The sequence below is a fragment of the Pipistrellus kuhlii genome, unplaced genomic scaffold, assembly GCF_014108245.1.
Source record: "Pipistrellus kuhlii isolate mPipKuh1 unplaced genomic scaffold, mPipKuh1.p scaffold_m20_p_2, whole genome shotgun sequence".
Taxonomy (NCBI): domain Eukaryota; kingdom Metazoa; phylum Chordata; class Mammalia; order Chiroptera; family Vespertilionidae; genus Pipistrellus; species Pipistrellus kuhlii.
This window is the reverse complement of record NW_023425515.1, coordinates 42,308,604-42,326,628: the sequence shown is the minus strand read 5'-3', so window position 1 is coordinate 42,326,628 and position 18,025 is coordinate 42,308,604. Positions and strand designations below refer to the sequence as shown.

The 18,025-nt window shown below is 36.2% G+C and overlaps 1 protein-coding gene across 6 annotated transcripts in view; it reads right to left on the bottom strand.

The window, feature by feature from the left end:
- Positions 1-18,025, bottom strand: part of LOC118722686 (interleukin 1 receptor accessory protein) — a 159,934-nt gene that overhangs the window by 39,502 nt on the left and 102,407 nt on the right. For all 6 annotated transcript variants that reach the window (XM_045583829.1, XM_045583827.1, XM_045583825.1 and 3 more), the window contains 2 exons: positions 15,614-15,899; positions 3,169-3,355 (listed from right to left, as the gene is read on the bottom strand). In XM_045583829.1, coding sequence (XP_045439785.1) covers positions 3,169-3,355; positions 15,614-15,899 — 473 coding nt within the window. The remainder of the gene's footprint in view (positions 1-3,168; positions 3,356-15,613; positions 15,900-18,025) is intronic.

Here is an 18,025-nt window from a genome sequence, read left to right as displayed (position 1 = left end):
GTCATAGCCACCGGTCATTCTGCCATTTGATTGATTTACATATTAGCCTTTTATTATATATGATGATACAATACAGAAAAACTTGAAACAGGAGTTAATGAATGATTATAAAGCAAACACCACTCAGGTTCAGGAGTAGAATGTTGCCAGTTATTTTCCAAATGTCCTATGTCAGTCCCAGCTCTTCTGCAACCTGCTGAAGTAGCCACTACCTATATATTTTTATAGTAAAATCACTTCCTTGTTTTCTTTTCTAATTGTATCAACTATAGTACATCCTTAGACACTGTAGTCACATCAATTTTTAAATTTGTCTTATATGTTTCATTTAATCAATATGTTCCCACATCATACATTTGTTTTTTCTCACAGAATTTCTGTTGAAATAACCCAAGGCATTTGGTATATAGTTTTCCAGAGTCCAGATTTTGCTGACTACAAACTTGTGGTGCAGACCAATATATTCTTCTGTGCTCTATATTTCTAGCAAAATGGCAGCAGTATCTAAAATCTACTTGGCAGAATTATAATTGATACTATTCTTTCATCAGAAGGAATGTGCCTGGCTGCTACCCTTTTTGTGATGGTAGCTGTCATTGATGCTTAATGCTTAGAGTTATTGTCATTGTGGTTTCAAACTGATGATATAACTTTATAAAAACATACTTCTCTGCAACATTTCATAACTAAATGTACATTTCTTACAGGAAAGGCAGAATAAATACTTGATTTTTCTCGCTTATTATTTAGTTTTCAAGATAACAAATTGACATCCTATCATCATCCAAAGGTAATCAACTAAGCATTTTGGAATAGCATTAAGAACTTATTGGATTTAAACTTAATTCATGGTATTTCACATATTGTAATTAATATTCTTGTTAAAATTAAAGTTGTTGCATTTTGGCTAATGGAAAACTTTTAAAATCGGCTCCTAAGTAATTTCATTATTAATGACTTAATCATTTACAGACAAATGTTAAATTTTTCAACTATGATTATGGATTTGTCTTTTTAGTCTTTTACTTCTATCAACTTTTGCTTCATGCATTTTGAAACACTATTACTAGACCCATATACTTTTATTATTTTTATGCTTTCTTGATGAATTGCCCCTTTTATTATTCTGAAAATTCCCCTTTATCTTCAATGGTACTCATTGTTTTAAAGTCTACTTTATATGATTTTGGTATATACATTTTACCCTTCTTATTTTTATTCATCATTTAACTTTGGTTTAAATTATTTTCTCTCTTCCACTTTCTGTTTATCTTAAGGCATCAACTAGTCGCAGGGGTCCTCAAACTTTTTAAAGTGGGGGCCAGATCACGGTCCCTCAGAGAGCTGGAGGGCTGGACTATATGAACTACTAATTCCTACTGTAACACCTCGGCTGCGCTCACTGCCCAAAAAACCTGGCGGGCCGGATCAGACTCCTCTGCGGGCCGCATGTGGCCCGAGGGCCGTAGTTTGAAGACGCCTGATTAGTGTATTCATTTGCTGTGATGTTCCTCTTAATGTAGCTTCATTTCTAAAATGACTTTCTTCTAAGTTGTTACTGAGCTTTATAATTTCTGGACATTTATAATTCAAATTTATTTGTTATTCTTCTCATCTTGTACCATTTCTTAATTTTTGGCTCATTTTTCAAATAGTGAATTACAATATATCCTTCTGGCATGATTTTTTTTTCCTGCAGAATGTTATTCTGCTTCTTATTCTCATTTTTCTTATAATTTTGAATGGTAGCTTTACCTGGCTGCTCATTTTCATGGGAAGCTAGTTTGTTTGTTTTACAATCTGGCAGGATTTTCTACCTTCAGAGAGATTCCTCTTCAAAAGTATGGTCTTGAGATTTTCTGACTGTTCTGCTGTTCCCATTCTTCTCTTCCCTTCCTCTCTACAGGGTGGGCAAAAGTAGGTTTATATTTGTTTATATGAAAAATAATACCATAATTAATAAGTAAGAATACAAGAATAAACTCTGTGTTTCCCATGCTCACAACTGTAAACTTACTTTTGCCCCTGCATTATTCTGATGTTGTCTACTTATGATTCCACTTCCAGCCATTTCTCCTCACTTTGGTAGTTATTTTGCAGAGTTCCAAGGCACAAAAAACAATTCTAAACCCTTCAGAAATTCCTATTATAGACACCTTGGATGCACCCTTCCCAAATTCAGCTGTCGTTCTTACATTGGCTTACCATGTTTTCCAGTGAGTATCTATTGGTTTTTGACCACTCAAGTCTGCCTCATACCACACTATTTCCACCTACTACTTTTCTCTATAGACACTGATTTTACATAGGTTGTGTTTTTGGCTTGACTCACTTGTTTTATTGAAAGTGATTCTTATGGATAACTTAATATTGAATTTTGTTTTAAATGTTGTTCAGGAGTTTAGCTTTGGCTTATGTGGATATTTGAAGAGGTTAAAAATGTAGGCATCTAGCCCAGCTGGCATGGCTTAGTGATTGAACACCAACCTATGAACCAGGAGTTCATGGTTCAATTCCCAGTCAGGCATACATCCATGTTGCAGGCTCGACCCCTAATAAAGATGTGCAGGAGGTAGCAGATCAATGATTTTCTTTCATCATTGGTGTTTCTATCTCTTCTCTCCCTCTCCCATCTTCTATGAAATCAATAAAAATGTATTTTAAAAACAACAACCATGTCGCTTTTATCACACATGCCACATTCTAACACTGTCATATTTTTATTAAACACTTCCCAAATCCCTGAGATGTAGAAGAGACCACAGGTGGATTGTGTCTATAAATGAGGGCAAACATGAAACACATAGAAGTAACAAAATACTGACTAGTTAAGAAATTAAAATTCACCAGATGAATTAGCAGCTCCCTACTTCACTGAGCAGAGTGGAAGAGGGAAACATTTCTCAAATTGTATTTCAGATGATGTTAATAGGACCAAGGTAGGTGTAGTAGTCCACTGAACATAATTTAAGAAATGCTGGGTTGAGGCCATGTGTCCTCCAGCACATCCTTTGAAATGTTATAAGGTGAGGAAGCATTAAAAATTGTATAAAGTCACTAAAGAATATATAAAACATCTGATTAGAAAATTTTCAGTTTTACATTATCTCAACAAATAATTGTTGTCATTTAGAGAGGGTAAAGTGCCCTCAATGGCAGTTTGCTTACCATATACCAAGTGATGTCTGGTTTGACACTGGAAGGAAAATATCCATCTATATTTGGACAAGTGATCTTCTGAATACTATATTCTATATATAGTTTATGCACTGGGACTTTCATTGGAGATTTGAAGCAGCTATCTTTTTGAACAACTTCCAGAGGAAATGCAACTTTGCTGCAATATGTGGTATTCCTGAAAAGAAAAATATGCAATAAATGGGCAGACTCATTTGCATTTGTTTTAATGCAGTAAATTCATTAAAGTAAGCTAAGTGAAGTAATGTTATGTATTGAGACTTTATATGTGCAAGTTCATGTAAGAATTAAATATGTGTGGAGGAATTTCCTATGTAAATTGACATCATAGAATAAAAACAGAGTTAATTAATATTGATATATTAAAATAGTTATACTTTTAGATATGTTCCTAAACATGTTTGAATGTACATATATGTATGTATGTATGTATGTATATGTATATTTAATTTTACCCGTAAAACATTATTAATAATATTCTGTACTGGTAAGGCAAAGGTGAGTATACCATATTAATTCATGGCTGATAATCAAATAAACAACTTTTAGAAAATAAATGTTTCTAAAACTATTCTTTATAAAGCCTTAGTTTTTGCCCTAGCAATGTTATTTCTGAAAAAATTTTCACATGGTAGAATTATGGGAAATGATTATAGAGAGATCATGTGATCAAAAATGTCCATCCAGTGCTATTATCAGCAAAGAAAACATTCGTATAAATAGAAAAATCTACTTTTTTGAAAAGTGCAATGAAATTATGATAAGACCATTCAAAGCTCTTTGACATATCTATAAACAAAAAATCAAACATAAAGAAAAAAAGTAACAAACACACAAAGCTTAGGATTCTTATCCCATCACCTCATATTTCACAAAGAGGTCTTATATGTGACCCCTTGATGCACCCCAAATTAGGTCTCTAATTCTCGTGCATGTCCAACATTTTCTTGTGTTCATTTGGTGTTAAGTTCCTCTTAATTTATAATAGTTAAAGCAAGGGTATAACCATGAATATTTTCTTATAGTCTCTAGTACAGTGTCTAAACTTTCAATAGACGCTGAATAAATATTTGTGAAAATGAATGAGATAAAGTCCTAGCCATTTTGGCTCAGTGGATAGAGCATCAGTCTGTGGACTGAAAGGTCCCAGGTTACATTCAGGTCAAGAGCCCATGTTGTGGGCTCTATCCCCAGTAGGGGGAGTGCAGGAGAAAGCTAATCAATGATTCTTTCTCATCATTGATGTTTATATATCTCTCTCTCTTTCTCTTCCTCTCTTAAATCAATAAAAAAATATATTTTAAAAAATGAATGAGTTAGATATAAAACTTGTGTGTATCAAAAAAGAAAAACAATAATGAAGCATTAATAATAAAAATTGATTTTTTAAGGTGATGACTAAATGAGCCCACACATTTAATAATTTATATTTAAGGTTTCAAACACATATCAGATCCTCAATAGCTCATAAATTAAGTCTAAATATAATGGAAGTGGAGGCATTCATTCCCCTCACCAAGATGGAAGGAGATATTGTTTAAGATAACTTATAGGTAATAAGGTGGAGAGGGAGAGTGGCAGGCATGATCTCTAACAACAAATAAAATATCTACCAGATAAAAGTGTTTTATGGGTGGAAGTTATAAAAGGTAAAGTTCAGCTTAATTAGATACATTTTCTGATTTTTTTAAAAAGGTGATGAACAATGATTGGGCAGATTTTTCTAGCTCCAAAATCAGATCTTGATGCCACCTTAATAAGGTATTTAAGAAAGAATAGGAGATGGAGGATGTGGCCAATAGGATGGCAGGCTGCAAGATACTGTGTGAGTGAGAGAGTGAAAAGAGAGTGTGCAGATATGCAGGGAGTATCTGTATTTGTGAGTGAGGGATAACTATATTCCACAGAACTATTGGGGACTGACAGACCAGACTCCCCTGGCTGGATAGCTTCTATTGCTGCTGAAATCTCTCTGGGAATGGCCAACTCTGCCACAGAGACATCTTAAAAGGGAGAGCAGCTGTGATTGGAAGTCCAGCCTTACCTTCAACTGGGGAGACTTTGGATACCTCCCAGGATTCTACAAGCACAATGCAAAGGGGCTATCTGCCTCAGCTGAGAACCAACAAAACCTGACACTCCAGCATCCCCAGCCATGGTGCCTAAATTGTTTTGCAAGGGGAGATAAAGCAGTGCTGAATACAGACAGCCCCTGCACCTTCACATAGAGCAGATAGAAAGAACAGCTGACTGGAATAATATCCATATGGAATTGGCAAATTAAACACAGCTGGTAAATCCATGGATGGAAAGATCAGAGATCACCAAGAGTCAACACAGAAGATAGAGAGCTACATAACCAGACACTCTAAGAGGAGCGAACATGGGGAGACAAAGAAACAGCCCCCATAGGAAGGCAAAGCAGAAATAACCAGAAATGGAAGTGAATGAAATGGAGGCAAGTAATATGTCAGAGAAAGAATTCAGAGCAATAGTAATAAGGCACTGAAAAGGTTGGGAGATAAATTCAACAATATATGTAAGAACCAAGAGGAAATGAAGGAGAACCAAGAAGAAATGAAAAATGACACCACTGCTATAAAGAACAAAATAGAAAGCATCAAAAGTAGACTAGAGTAGACTAGGAGAACTGCATCAGTGAGCTATAAGACAAGGTAGGAAAAAATAGCCAAGCACAACAGCAATTGGGGGGGAAAAGTTTTCAAAAACAGGGCAAGAGCCTAAGGGAACTTTGGGACAAAAGAAAATGAAATAACATCTGCATAATAGGGGTCCCAGAAGGAGAGGAAACTGGGTAAGAAATAGAAGACCTCTGAAGAAATAGTGATATAAAACTTCCCTGATATTAGGAAGAAGAAAAAATTCATACAAGTCCAAGAAGCTCAGAGAATTCCCAATAAGATGAATCCAAAAAGATCAATAAGACACATTATAATTAAATTGAAAAACACCAGCAACAAAGTAAGAAACTTAAAGGCTGCCAGAGAGAGACAGAAAATTACCTACAAGGGATCTCCCATTAGATTATAAACTGATTTCTCAACAGAAACACATCAGGCAAGAAGAGAATGGAATTAAATAGACAAAAATTATGTAAAGCAAGGGTCTGAATCCAAGAATACTGTACCCAGAAAGGCTATCAATCAAAGTGGAGGGTGAAATTAGGAGTTTCACAGACAAAAAAAAAAAAAAAAAAAAAAAAAAAAAAAAAAAAAAAAAAAAGGAGTAAAGGAGTTTATTACCACCAAACTAGCAATAAACTTCTATAAAAAGAAAAAATATAAAGGAAGAAGGAACACAGACATAAAGAATAAAAATGGTGACAAGCAATTACCTACCAATAACAACCTTAAATGTAAATGAATTAAATGCCCCAATCAAAAGACATAGGGTAGCTGAGTGGATAAGAAAACATGACCCATGTACTACCTTGTTTCCCCAAAAATAAAACATCCTCCGAAAATAAGGTCTACTTACAGGTTTCCTTCTGAGTGAAATATAAGGCATCCCCCCCCAAAATAAGGCCCACCCTAGGATCTGTCTCTGAATGAAAATTAATTTACTGTAAACTGGTCGCTAGGGCCGCCCCAACTGAAGTCTAGCAACCAGTGACGTTATGCGAAGTCCTGACATCACTGCTGTGTGGAGGCGGAACGGAGGTCGGAGTGAGAGGTGAGTGCAGGGTGGAAGAGAGGAGGAGACTTTTGCAGATGCATGTAGAAGAACAGAAGGATTAGAGTGGAAGGGACGTGGAGAAGGTGGTGAGTGCTGGTCTGTCTCTGGTGACACTACCTGATGTTCACGGCCGCCCTCATGATGACTGAAGGTTCTCAGTCAGGGGCAGACCCTGCTCCAGCCCAGATCCAGGCCCCAGAAAGCCCAGTGACAGTCCCAGGCAGGCCCCAGGGGGTAAATGTCTGATAAAGGGATGGGGGGATGTCTGGTGAAGGTGTTCATTGGCACAGGGGTGGGGGGAAGGGGGTCACTTAAAATGACACAGGAGGATCAGAGGGGGCAATCAAAATGACACAGGAGGATCAAAAGGGGTTACTAAAATGGTAATCCCCCCTCTGATCCCCCTGTGTCATTTTAAGTGATCTCCCTCCCCCAACCTTGACACCCCAATTCTTTTTTTTTTATCCCTAGAAATGAGCGCAAAAAGAAAAAGCTACTCCGTGGAGTACAAGAAAGGAATCGTGGAAAACTCTTGGGGCCAAAATCTTACTGCTTTCTGCAAAGAGAAGATGTTGAGTATCTGATTGGTCCAAAAATGGCGAGCAGAGTATGGTAACCTCATTGAACAAGTGGACAAGGGAAATGCTAAAAAGCGCAAGTGTGGATCAGGTCGGCAACCATTATTTTCTGAGCTGGAAGACCTGATTTGTGAATGGGTTGTTGACAGGAGAGCAGAGGCTTTGGTTGTGAATAGGGCTCAGATCCAAGAATTTGACCTTGCAATGGCACCACAGTTTGACATAGCCCCCAAAGACTTCAAAGCATCACAACACTGCCTGGATAATTTCCTTCAGCGAAGTGAACTGTCTTTAAGAAGATCTACAGCATTGTTTAGGTTGGAAGATACTCAAGTTATTAAGTGAGCACTTGCATTCAAGTCCTTTATTGATGATGCTGACTTCTCTAAATACAATCTTTCCAACATGATTACTATGGATGAAACTGCAATGTTTATGGGCCAATCATCTCAAACAACAATTGAACAGCGGGGTGCCTCCTTAGTGTACATTCCCTCCACTGCTTACAAAAGTGCATGTGTTTCCTGTATTTTGGCAATTCATCTGGATGGCACTAAAATCCCACCTTTAATCATTTCTAAGGGCAAGAAGGAAAAGATTGAACGTGTTTTGGGCGTTTTTATTCTTGAAACTGAAAAAGCCTGAGCCACACAAGCAGTTATAAGGAAGTGGGTCGATTTAATGCTGCTGCTTGTTATGCGAGGGAGCCAAAGAGGTCTGCTAGTCTGGGATGCAGCCAGCACTCACTGTACTAAAGACATGAAGGCATTTCTTCACCAAAGAAAAACAGGTCAGATAATGATTCCCGTAGGAATTACGGCCTATCTCTAGACTCTTGATATTGCAATAAACAAGCCATTCAAAGACAATTTGTGCATGGAAATTAATGACTACACTGAAAATAAAATGGAGAGAAATCAGTGTGGAAACTTTGTGAAACCTAAACTGCAAGAAGTTGTGACTTGGGTGAAGAATTCATGGGAGAAAATCACTGACAGTTGCATTGCAAATGCACTGCGAGCAGGCTACCTTGACAAGTACTCATTTAAAGACAGTGCTATTGCTAAACATGAGAGATTTGGTCCACTGATTCTGAAAGAAATGGAGTCACAAGAAATTCACCAGGAAATTCAGGAATTGGATTGTTATGATGATGTTCCAGAAGATGATGACATGATTGTCATTGAATAAATGAATAAATTCTTGATACTGTAGGATTCAAAGTTTGTCTGGTTTGTGTTGACAACTACTGTACTAAAGTACCATATTCAGGTAATAAATTTCCTTTATTTTCATTTAACAATAAATGTGTACCATATTCTTCATGGAAAAATAAGACATCCCATGAAAATAAGACCTAGCACATCTTTGGGAACAAAAATTAATATAAGACACTGTCTTATTTTCAGGAAAAAAGGGTAGTATCTGCTATCTACAGGAGACCCACCTCAGAACAAGGACTCACACAGACTGATAGTGAAGGGATGGAAAGAGGTTTTATAGGCAAATGAAAAAAATAAAAGCTGGGGTGGCAATACTAATATCTGACAAATAAGATCTCAAAGTGAAGGCCATAACAAAAGATAAGGAAGACCACTTCATAATACTAAAGATAACAATTCAAAAAGAAGATATAACTCTTGTAAATATATGTCCACAAAATATAGGAGCACTCAAAATACAGGGGGGAAAAAAACTTCTGGAGGATATCAAGAGAGAGAATGACAGCAATATAGTTATAGTAGGGGACTTTAATGACCCTCTAACACCACTGGAAAATCATCTAAACAAAAACAAAAAATCAGCAAAGAAACATCAATCTTAAATGACTCCCTAGATTAGATGGAATTAATTGACATCTTCAGAACATTTCAACACAAAGCCACAGAATATACATTCTTCTTAAGTGTACATGGGTCCTTTTCAAAGTTAGACCACAAATAGGGACACAGGCAAAGTCTCTTCAAATTCAAGAAGATAGAAAACATATAAGCATCTTCTCAGATCATAATGGCATAAAATTAGAAATCAATTTCAATAAAAACAATGAAAAATATTAAACACCTAGAGGCTAAATAGCTATTAAACAATAATTGGGTTATCACTGGTTTGGCTCAGTGGTAGAGCGTCGGTCTGCGGACTGAAAGGTCCCAGGTTTGATTCCGGTCAAGGGCATGTACATTGGTTGCGGGCACATCCCCGGTAGGGGGTGTGCAAGAGGCAGCTGGTCAATGTTTCTCTCTCATAGATGTTTCTAGCTCTCTATCTCTCTCCCTTCCTCTCTGTAAAATATTAATAAAATATATTTTTAAAAAATAATTGGGTTATCAAAGAGATCAAAGAAGAAGAAATAAAAGGCATTATGGCAACAAATGACAAAGAAAACAAAATAATCGAAAATCTATAGGACACTGTGAAAGAAGTCTTAGGAGGGAAATTCATAGCTCTACCTCTAAAATCAAGAAAAAAATTGTAATAAATTATCTAACCCTACAGCTCACCGAGTTAGAAAGAGAGCAACAAGAAAAGCCCAGTGTAAGCAGAAAGAAGGAAATAATAAAAATCAGAGTGGAAATAAATGACAAGAGACAAAAAAAAAAAAAAAAAAAAAAAAAAAAAAAAAAAAAAAAAATCAAGGAAACCAAGAGCTGGTTCTTTGAAAGAATAAACAAGATTGATGAACCTCTAGCTAGGCTCACCAAGAAGCAAAGAGAGGGCACAAATAAACAAAATCAGAAACTATAGAGGTGAAGTAACAACTGACCCCACAGAAATACAAAGGATTATGAAGAAATACTATGAACAACTCTATTCAACAAAAGAGACAACCTAGATGAAATGGATATATTATAAAAATACAAGCTCCCAAAAATCAATCAGGAAAGAAAGAAAAAAAAACTGAATAGGCTAATAACTACTAAAGAAATTGAATCAGTGATAAAGACTTCTTCCAGCAAACAAAAGCCCTGCTCTGGACTGCTTTACAGGGGAGTTCTACCAAGCATTAAAAGAAAAACTAAAACCTATCCTCCTCAGATTATTCCAAAAAATTCAAGAGGAAGGTATACTTTCAAGCTTTCTATGAATCCAGCATTACCCTAATTCCAAAACCAGATAAAGACACCACAAGAAAGATAACTGAAGGCCAATATCCTTGATAAACATAGATTCTAAATTCCTCAACAATATTCTAGGAAATTAGATCCAGCACTATATTAAAAAGATCATATTGATTAAGTTGTATCTATTCCAGGGATGCAAGGATGGTACAATATTTGCAAATCAATAAATGGGATACATCACATAAACAAATTGAGAGACAAAAATCACATAGTCATATCAATCAATGCAGAAAAAGCATTTGACAAAATCCAACACCTTTTCTTGATAAAAACTCTTGCAAAGTGGGAATAGAGGTATCACATCTTAACATAATAGAAGCCTTATTTGACAAACCTACAATAAATACCATACTCAATTGGCAAAAACTAAACTCATTTCCCCTGAGAACTGGAACAAGACAAGGATGCCCACTTTCACTACTCCTGTTCAATATAATACTAGAAGTGCTAACCATAATGATCAGACAAGAAATAAAAGGTATCTAAATTGGAAAAAGAAGAAATAAAACTGTCCTTACTTGCAGATGACATGATACTATACATAGAAAACCCAAAGACTTCATCAATAAACTACTAGACTTAATAAATGAATTTATCAATGTAGCAGGATATAAAATTAACACAGAGAAACATATGGCATTTTTATGCACCAATAACAAACTCATAGAATTAGAAATAAAAAAAAATATAATTTTCAATTGAAACAAAAAAAAAATTTTAAATACCTAGGAATAAATTAAGGAAGTAAAAGACCTGTACTTGGAAAACTACAGGACATTGAAAAAAGAGATAGAGGAAGACTAAACAAATGGAAGAACATACATGTTTATGGATTGGTAGAATCAACATAATTAAAATGTCCACCATACCCAAGCAATCTGCAGATTCAATGCATTTCCCATTAAAATACCAACAGCATATTCAAAGATATAGAACAAGCTGTCCAAAATTTTATCTGGAATAAAAAGGACCCCAAATAACCACAGCAATCCTGAAAAAGAACAAAATTCAAGGGATCACAATACCAGATATCAAGCTATATTACCATGCCACAGTTCTCAAAACTGCCTGGTACTGGCACAAGAACAAACATATAGACCAATGGAAGTGAACAGAGAACACAGAAATTGACCCAAGCCATTATGCTCAATTAATATTTGACAAAGGAGGCAAGAACATACAATGCAGTCAAGATAGTCTCTTCAATAAATGGTTCTGGGAAATTTGGTTAGATATATCCAAAAAATAAAAATAAATTAAACTACATCACCAACTTACACCATACACAAAACACACTCAAAATGGCTAACTGACTTAAATGTAAGATGGGAAACCATAAAAATTCTATAAGACTCCATGGCAGCAAATTAGTAGACATATGTCATATCAATATATTTATCAACACAACTAAGGAGAAAATAAACAAAATCGGGACTACATCAAAATAAAAAGCTTTTGCACAGCAAAAGAAACCATCAACAAAGCAAGAAAGTTCACTGCATGAGAGAACATATTTGCCAATGATATTTCAGCTGAGGGTTTAATTTCCAAAATTTATAGAAAACTCATACAATTTAACAAAAGTAAGATAAATAATCCAATCAAATAAATGGGCAAGGACCTAAATTGACACTTTTGAAAGAGGACATATAGAAGGTCAAGAGACATATGAAAACATGCTCATAGTCACTAATCATCTGAGAGATTCAAATCAAAACAACAATGTAGTACCATCTCACACCTGTCAGAATCACTATCATCAACAAATGACAAGTGCTGTCAAGGATGTGGAGGGGCAGGAACCCTCGTGCACTGCTGGTGGGAATGCAGACTGGTGCAGCCACTGTGGAGAACAGCATGAAGTTTCTTCAAAAAACTAAAAATGGAACTCCCATTCGACCCAGTATTCTCACTTCTAGGACCATATCCAAGAAACCAGAAACACCAATCAGAAAGGATATATGCACCCCTTATGTTCATGACAGTACAATTTAAAATAGCTAAGATTTGGAAACAGCACAAGTGCCAACCAGCAGATAAATGGATTAAAAAACTGTGGTACATCTATTACATAATGGAGTACTATGCTGCTATAAAAAAAGGAACTTTTACCATTTACAACCACAAGGATGTAATTGGAGAGCATTAAGCTCAGTGAAATGAGCCAGTTTGAAAAAGATAAATATCACATGATCTCACTCATGTGTGGGATATAATGATCAACATAATTTGATTTAATTAAAAAAAAAGAATAGATCCAGAGACAAATGGTAGGGGAGGGGTGTTAGAGATCAACCAAGGACTTGTTTGCATGCATATTAGCATAACCAATGGGCATAGACATGGGCTGTGGGGGCTTGCCAGGAGTGGGATGGCTGGGGGCATGGGGTTGGTCAAGAGAGGAAAATGGAGACATGTGTAAAACTTTAGACAATAAATAAATAAAATAAAAATTAAAAAAGAATACAACCTGGCTGGTGTGGCTCATTGGTTGTGAATTGACCTATGAATCAGGAGGTCAGGGTTTAATTCCCAGTTAGGGCACATGCAAGAGGCAGTTGATCAATGATTCTCTCTCATCATTGATATTTCTCTCTCTTTCCCTCTCCCTTCCTGTCTGAAATCAATAAATATATTTTTTAAAAGGAAGTATATATGCAGGATAATCCTATAAGTTGAATCTTAACCTGATGATCTAAAGCCGTGGTGGACAAACTGCGGCTCGCAAGCCACATAAGGCTTTTTAGCCCCTTGAGTGTGGCTCTTCCACAAAATACCACTGAATAAGTGGCATTAGAAAAAGTTAAGTTTAAAAAATTTGGCTCTCAAAAGAAATTTCAATCATTGTACTGTTGATATTTGGCTCTGTTGACTAATGAGTTTGCTGACCACTGGCCTAAAGACATCAGGTTATTATTTCAGTGGTCCAGTTTGTCATCCTCAGTTTACGAATCACCTTACAGCAATGAGAAGCTTCTGGTGCTCCCGCCAGACAAGTTTAATTTTAGATTTTTCTTTTGAGACAGAGAAAATATGTAAACTGAAGAGACAATCTGAAAATGAATACAAAACATTAAGGGTATACTTAGGCCTTAACAGCCATGCAGCTTTGCTCCTATAATGTCAGAGAAGGTTAGAAAAGTTTGGGGAAGAGGTCTAGACCATTAGAAGGTTACATAGGAAAAGGAAATAGATAACGAAGCACTAAAATGTTTTATATAGCAGAAATCAAGTCACCCAGAAAGCCACTGAGGACCCCTTCCCAGGTAATTGCTAATCCCATGTGGGAATATTAACAGGTTAGCAATTGTAAAAAATGAAAAGGAGCTCAAAGAGCATTTAGGCTGACTTTCTCAGATATGTATTAATTTGGTTGTGGTCACCAGCTAAGTAGTGGCAGAGCTGGGATGGTAATCTAGGTTTCTGTCTTCTCATTCAGTACACTTTCCACTAATACCTTTTCTAACCTTTTCTACAAAGTACTAGGATATAATGTACACTTGACTCTTTGCAGTTCCTTGAAACCCAGGCACCAGTTTAGAGTCTACTCCAATAAAATTGAACAGTCACATGAAAGCCTCAAAAAGGCCTTCAGAGGTTTCTAGCGACTCTCAAAGCCCTACTGGTCAAAATGTGTTTCTGTGATAGAAATGAGGTCCTCCTTCACTTAATCATTACACAGTTTAAATTTATCAAACACAGCCCTAATTCTCTATCAGAGAACAGTTAACACCTATGAGTGGCAGGGGGCATCCAGAAGAAGGTCTGGAATTACTTATTGTTATGTTATTCTAAATTGTTGCATTGTTATAGGCCCTGAATAGTGTCCTTGCAAAATTCATATGAGAAAGACCTAACTCACAGTACCTCATAAAATGACTGTATTTGGAGATAACTCTTGAAAGGATAATTAAGGTCAAATGAGGTCATACAGGTAGACCCTAATCCAACATGACTTATGTTTTTAGAAGAGATTAGGACACCGAAGACATGGGGGGGGGGGGGGTTGAAGAGGGTGAGGAAGATGGGAAGACATGGAGAGAATATAGTCATCTACAAATCAAGAAGTGAGGGATGAAACCAACCCTGTCAGCACCTCGATCTCGGAATTCTAGTCTCCAGAACTGTGAGAAATCAATTTTTTTTGTTGTTTAAACCACTCAGTCTATGGTATTTTGTTATGGCAGCCCTAGAAAACCATACACTCATTAAATAGTAGGAAACAATGTAAAAAAGTAATTCCATAACACAGATGAGAATTTAAAAGACAAAGTAACACCTGGAAGCCAAAAGGAACCTTAGGGGAAAAGTAGCCAAAGAACTAAGCTCTAAAATGATTATTCTTTAGAGAGGCCTTAATTTATTTTTCCTCAGAGCAAAAACATTAATTGGTAGTAAAAGAAATATAAGTATATTGTGGAGTAAAATGCAAAATTTAATGAACTTTAAAAAAAAACAAGTGAATTTGAAAGAAATATTGGCAGAGTGCTTTGCATTATATTCTTAGATTCCCAGGGATATGGTGCCCACTTGCTTCTTAGAGGAATTTTGGTAGACAATTTGGAAAAGCACTGTTCTAAAAATATCTGATGCCTCCCAGATAGTCTTCCTTCTATAAAAGGCATCTCAGTGCTTTATTCTGTGCCAAGGGCTTTGAAAGATGACAATAGCAGGTACAAATGGATTCTACTCCCTGCCCTGCTTAGGAATTGATGCTTCCAAGTGGGACAAAGGTGTAGACAGCTTCCAATGTCAGAGAAAGGGGGGCAAATAAACAGAGCTCTCCCTTTAGACAGCCTTGATGTATGTCAGGGTTTGAAAAGGAACCACCTATGAAGACTGTTCTAAGGAGCACAACCATTTTCTCCTCATGCATCTTTTAGCCAAACTTAGCTGAGCCACTGAGGTGAGGCATTAGATGCTTCCTTCCGCTCTCCAGATTCTTGGCACATGCATCATCTGGATAAAGGCCTGGGGACTAACTGCAAAAGAGAATGTCACCACCAAAAGTCAGACTACCTTAACATGCAGGTGTAGTTGCCCGTGTCATTGAGAAGGGTGGGCCGGAACCAGAGCACATCTTTCTCCTTACTAATGCGGTTCTCCGGGAGGCGGAAGTTAATTGGTTCCTCCAGGTCCCGGTCCTGCCTAGTCCAATACCAGATCAGAGTAAGGCCAGCTGAATGGGCTGTGCTGTAGTTATATTTCAAGAAGTGTTCAAAGAGTGGGCACTTGATGCGAGCTGGCTCATCTTCAAACACTTGGATCTGCCTCATGGTGTCTAGTCCCCAGTCATCGCAGCGTTCTGGAATAATCAAAAAGAAAAGGCAGGTGAGTCACCTCACATTTTCTCTCCAGGTACCCAATCTTTCCCAGGAACTTCCTTCTCTAATCATCTTCCTTCAATCATCTCTCTTTAATAACTACATGTAACAGGCACCTGTGAAATAAAGAATCACTTCCCCCTTATTCCTTTACCGTTTTATGACTATCTCTTGGATAATAATTGGATTCAATAGCTTGATCCCACTGTACTCTGAGAGATATGGGGGAGAATCTCATCTGAAAAATAAGTCATATAGGTATCTCATGGGGCAGGGATCTCAGCTGTTACATCACACTCCCTTCTCTTTTGGAAATCGAGACACACCATTGTATACGAGAAGGATCATTTATTCTTTAATTAAGGGTTTGATAAATGTCTACCATGTGCCCCTTAGCTTAGTTAAGCCTTGTAAGTAAAATAGCGAGCAAGAACAGACATGGTTCCTGATGTTACTGAACTTTTAGTCTAGTGAGTAAGTACTGAAGTACTACTTAATTCCTTAAATAAGTATTACTTTACAACTATGATAAGTCTAAGAAGTGCAAGGTGTTATGAGAGCATATATATTTGTAATAATTGGAAATTCGTGCTTGTGTTGCTCAGCCATGAAATAAAGAAAATGTTACGCAAATGGTAAAAAGGGAAAAGCAAAAGTCATGTGCTCTTTGACTCCTGTGGGGGCAGGGATCCTGACTTTAGGACTAGATCTGAGCTCTCCTTTGGCAATACAATCTGAGCCACATTTGTAATTTTAGATATCCTACTTGCCACATTAAAATGTTTTAAAAAACAGGCAAAACTATTTTTGCATATTTTGTTAAACTCAATAATATGTCCAAAACACTCTTTATGCACTAATGAGTGGTTTTATATTTGCATTCTTCATTTGGTACTAAGTCTTTAGAATCCGACATGTTTAACAACTGCAGCGCATCTGATTTTTAGCTAGTCATGTGTGTTTACTGAACACCATGTTAGAGAACAGACCTTAAGAAGTCAAGAGGTTTCAGTGACACTTGTCAGGGAACAAAGGTACTATAATTTCAATGACTCAGTTGAATAAATTCATAATAACTTTCATAATTTATTTTTAAAATAAAAAGTAACCACTTGTATATACAGGAAAATGATAATAAATTACCTTTTTATGAAATATGGATAGAGAGTTCTAGATCTCATCATATGGAGACAAGAACAGGGAAATTAGGGGTGATATAGTATTAAAGAGCCCAAAGCAACAACCTTAAAACAGTTTTTTCCCCTCTCGCAACCCTTACATACATACATACATACATACATACATACACATGCATTTTTAATGATGTAATATTCCTGACAGTTCAGCTGACATTAAAACTTTTCATTCATTGCTGAAACCGGTTTGGCTCAATGGATAGAGCGTCAGTCTGCGGACTAAAAGGTCCCAGGTTCAGTTCCAGTCAAGGGCATGTGCATTGGTTGCGGACACATCCCAGTAGGGGGTGTGCAGGAGGCAGCTGATTGATGTTTCTCTCTCTTAGATGTTTCTAGCTCTCTATCCCTCTCTGTAAGAAAATCAATAAAATATATTCTTAAAAAAACTTTTCATCCATAGCATAAAAATTAAAAATAATATATCCTAATGTTATATTTTAAAATAGTTATACCAATTTTTAAATTATAGTCAATCAAATAGTGATTTGCCATACACCAATATCCATCTAGAAATATGTAAACAAGTTTTCTTTTAACCTTTGGTAAGTCTATTCTGTTCCTTTTTCTCCTTGACCTTGTATTAATTCTACTATCTTCACACATAATTTTATTTTAATAAAATAGATTTGTTTGAATTTTTAAACTTTTTTGTGTAATATATAATGCTCTTTGTTGAAAAGTTGAATTTTATTATGGTAATAATACATACAACTTAAATGATATATATTTTCAACTGAATAAGTAATTAGTAAATATAAAACATAAAATTGTATTGGAAATCATCTCTTGATAATAATCAGGGTGGGCTACTTTTGAATGAGAGGAGCTAGGCATTACTTGAAAATGTTTTATGTAAACATAAGCATTGAAAAATCTGTCCATAAACAAGAACAAAAGGAGTTTACTCCTAG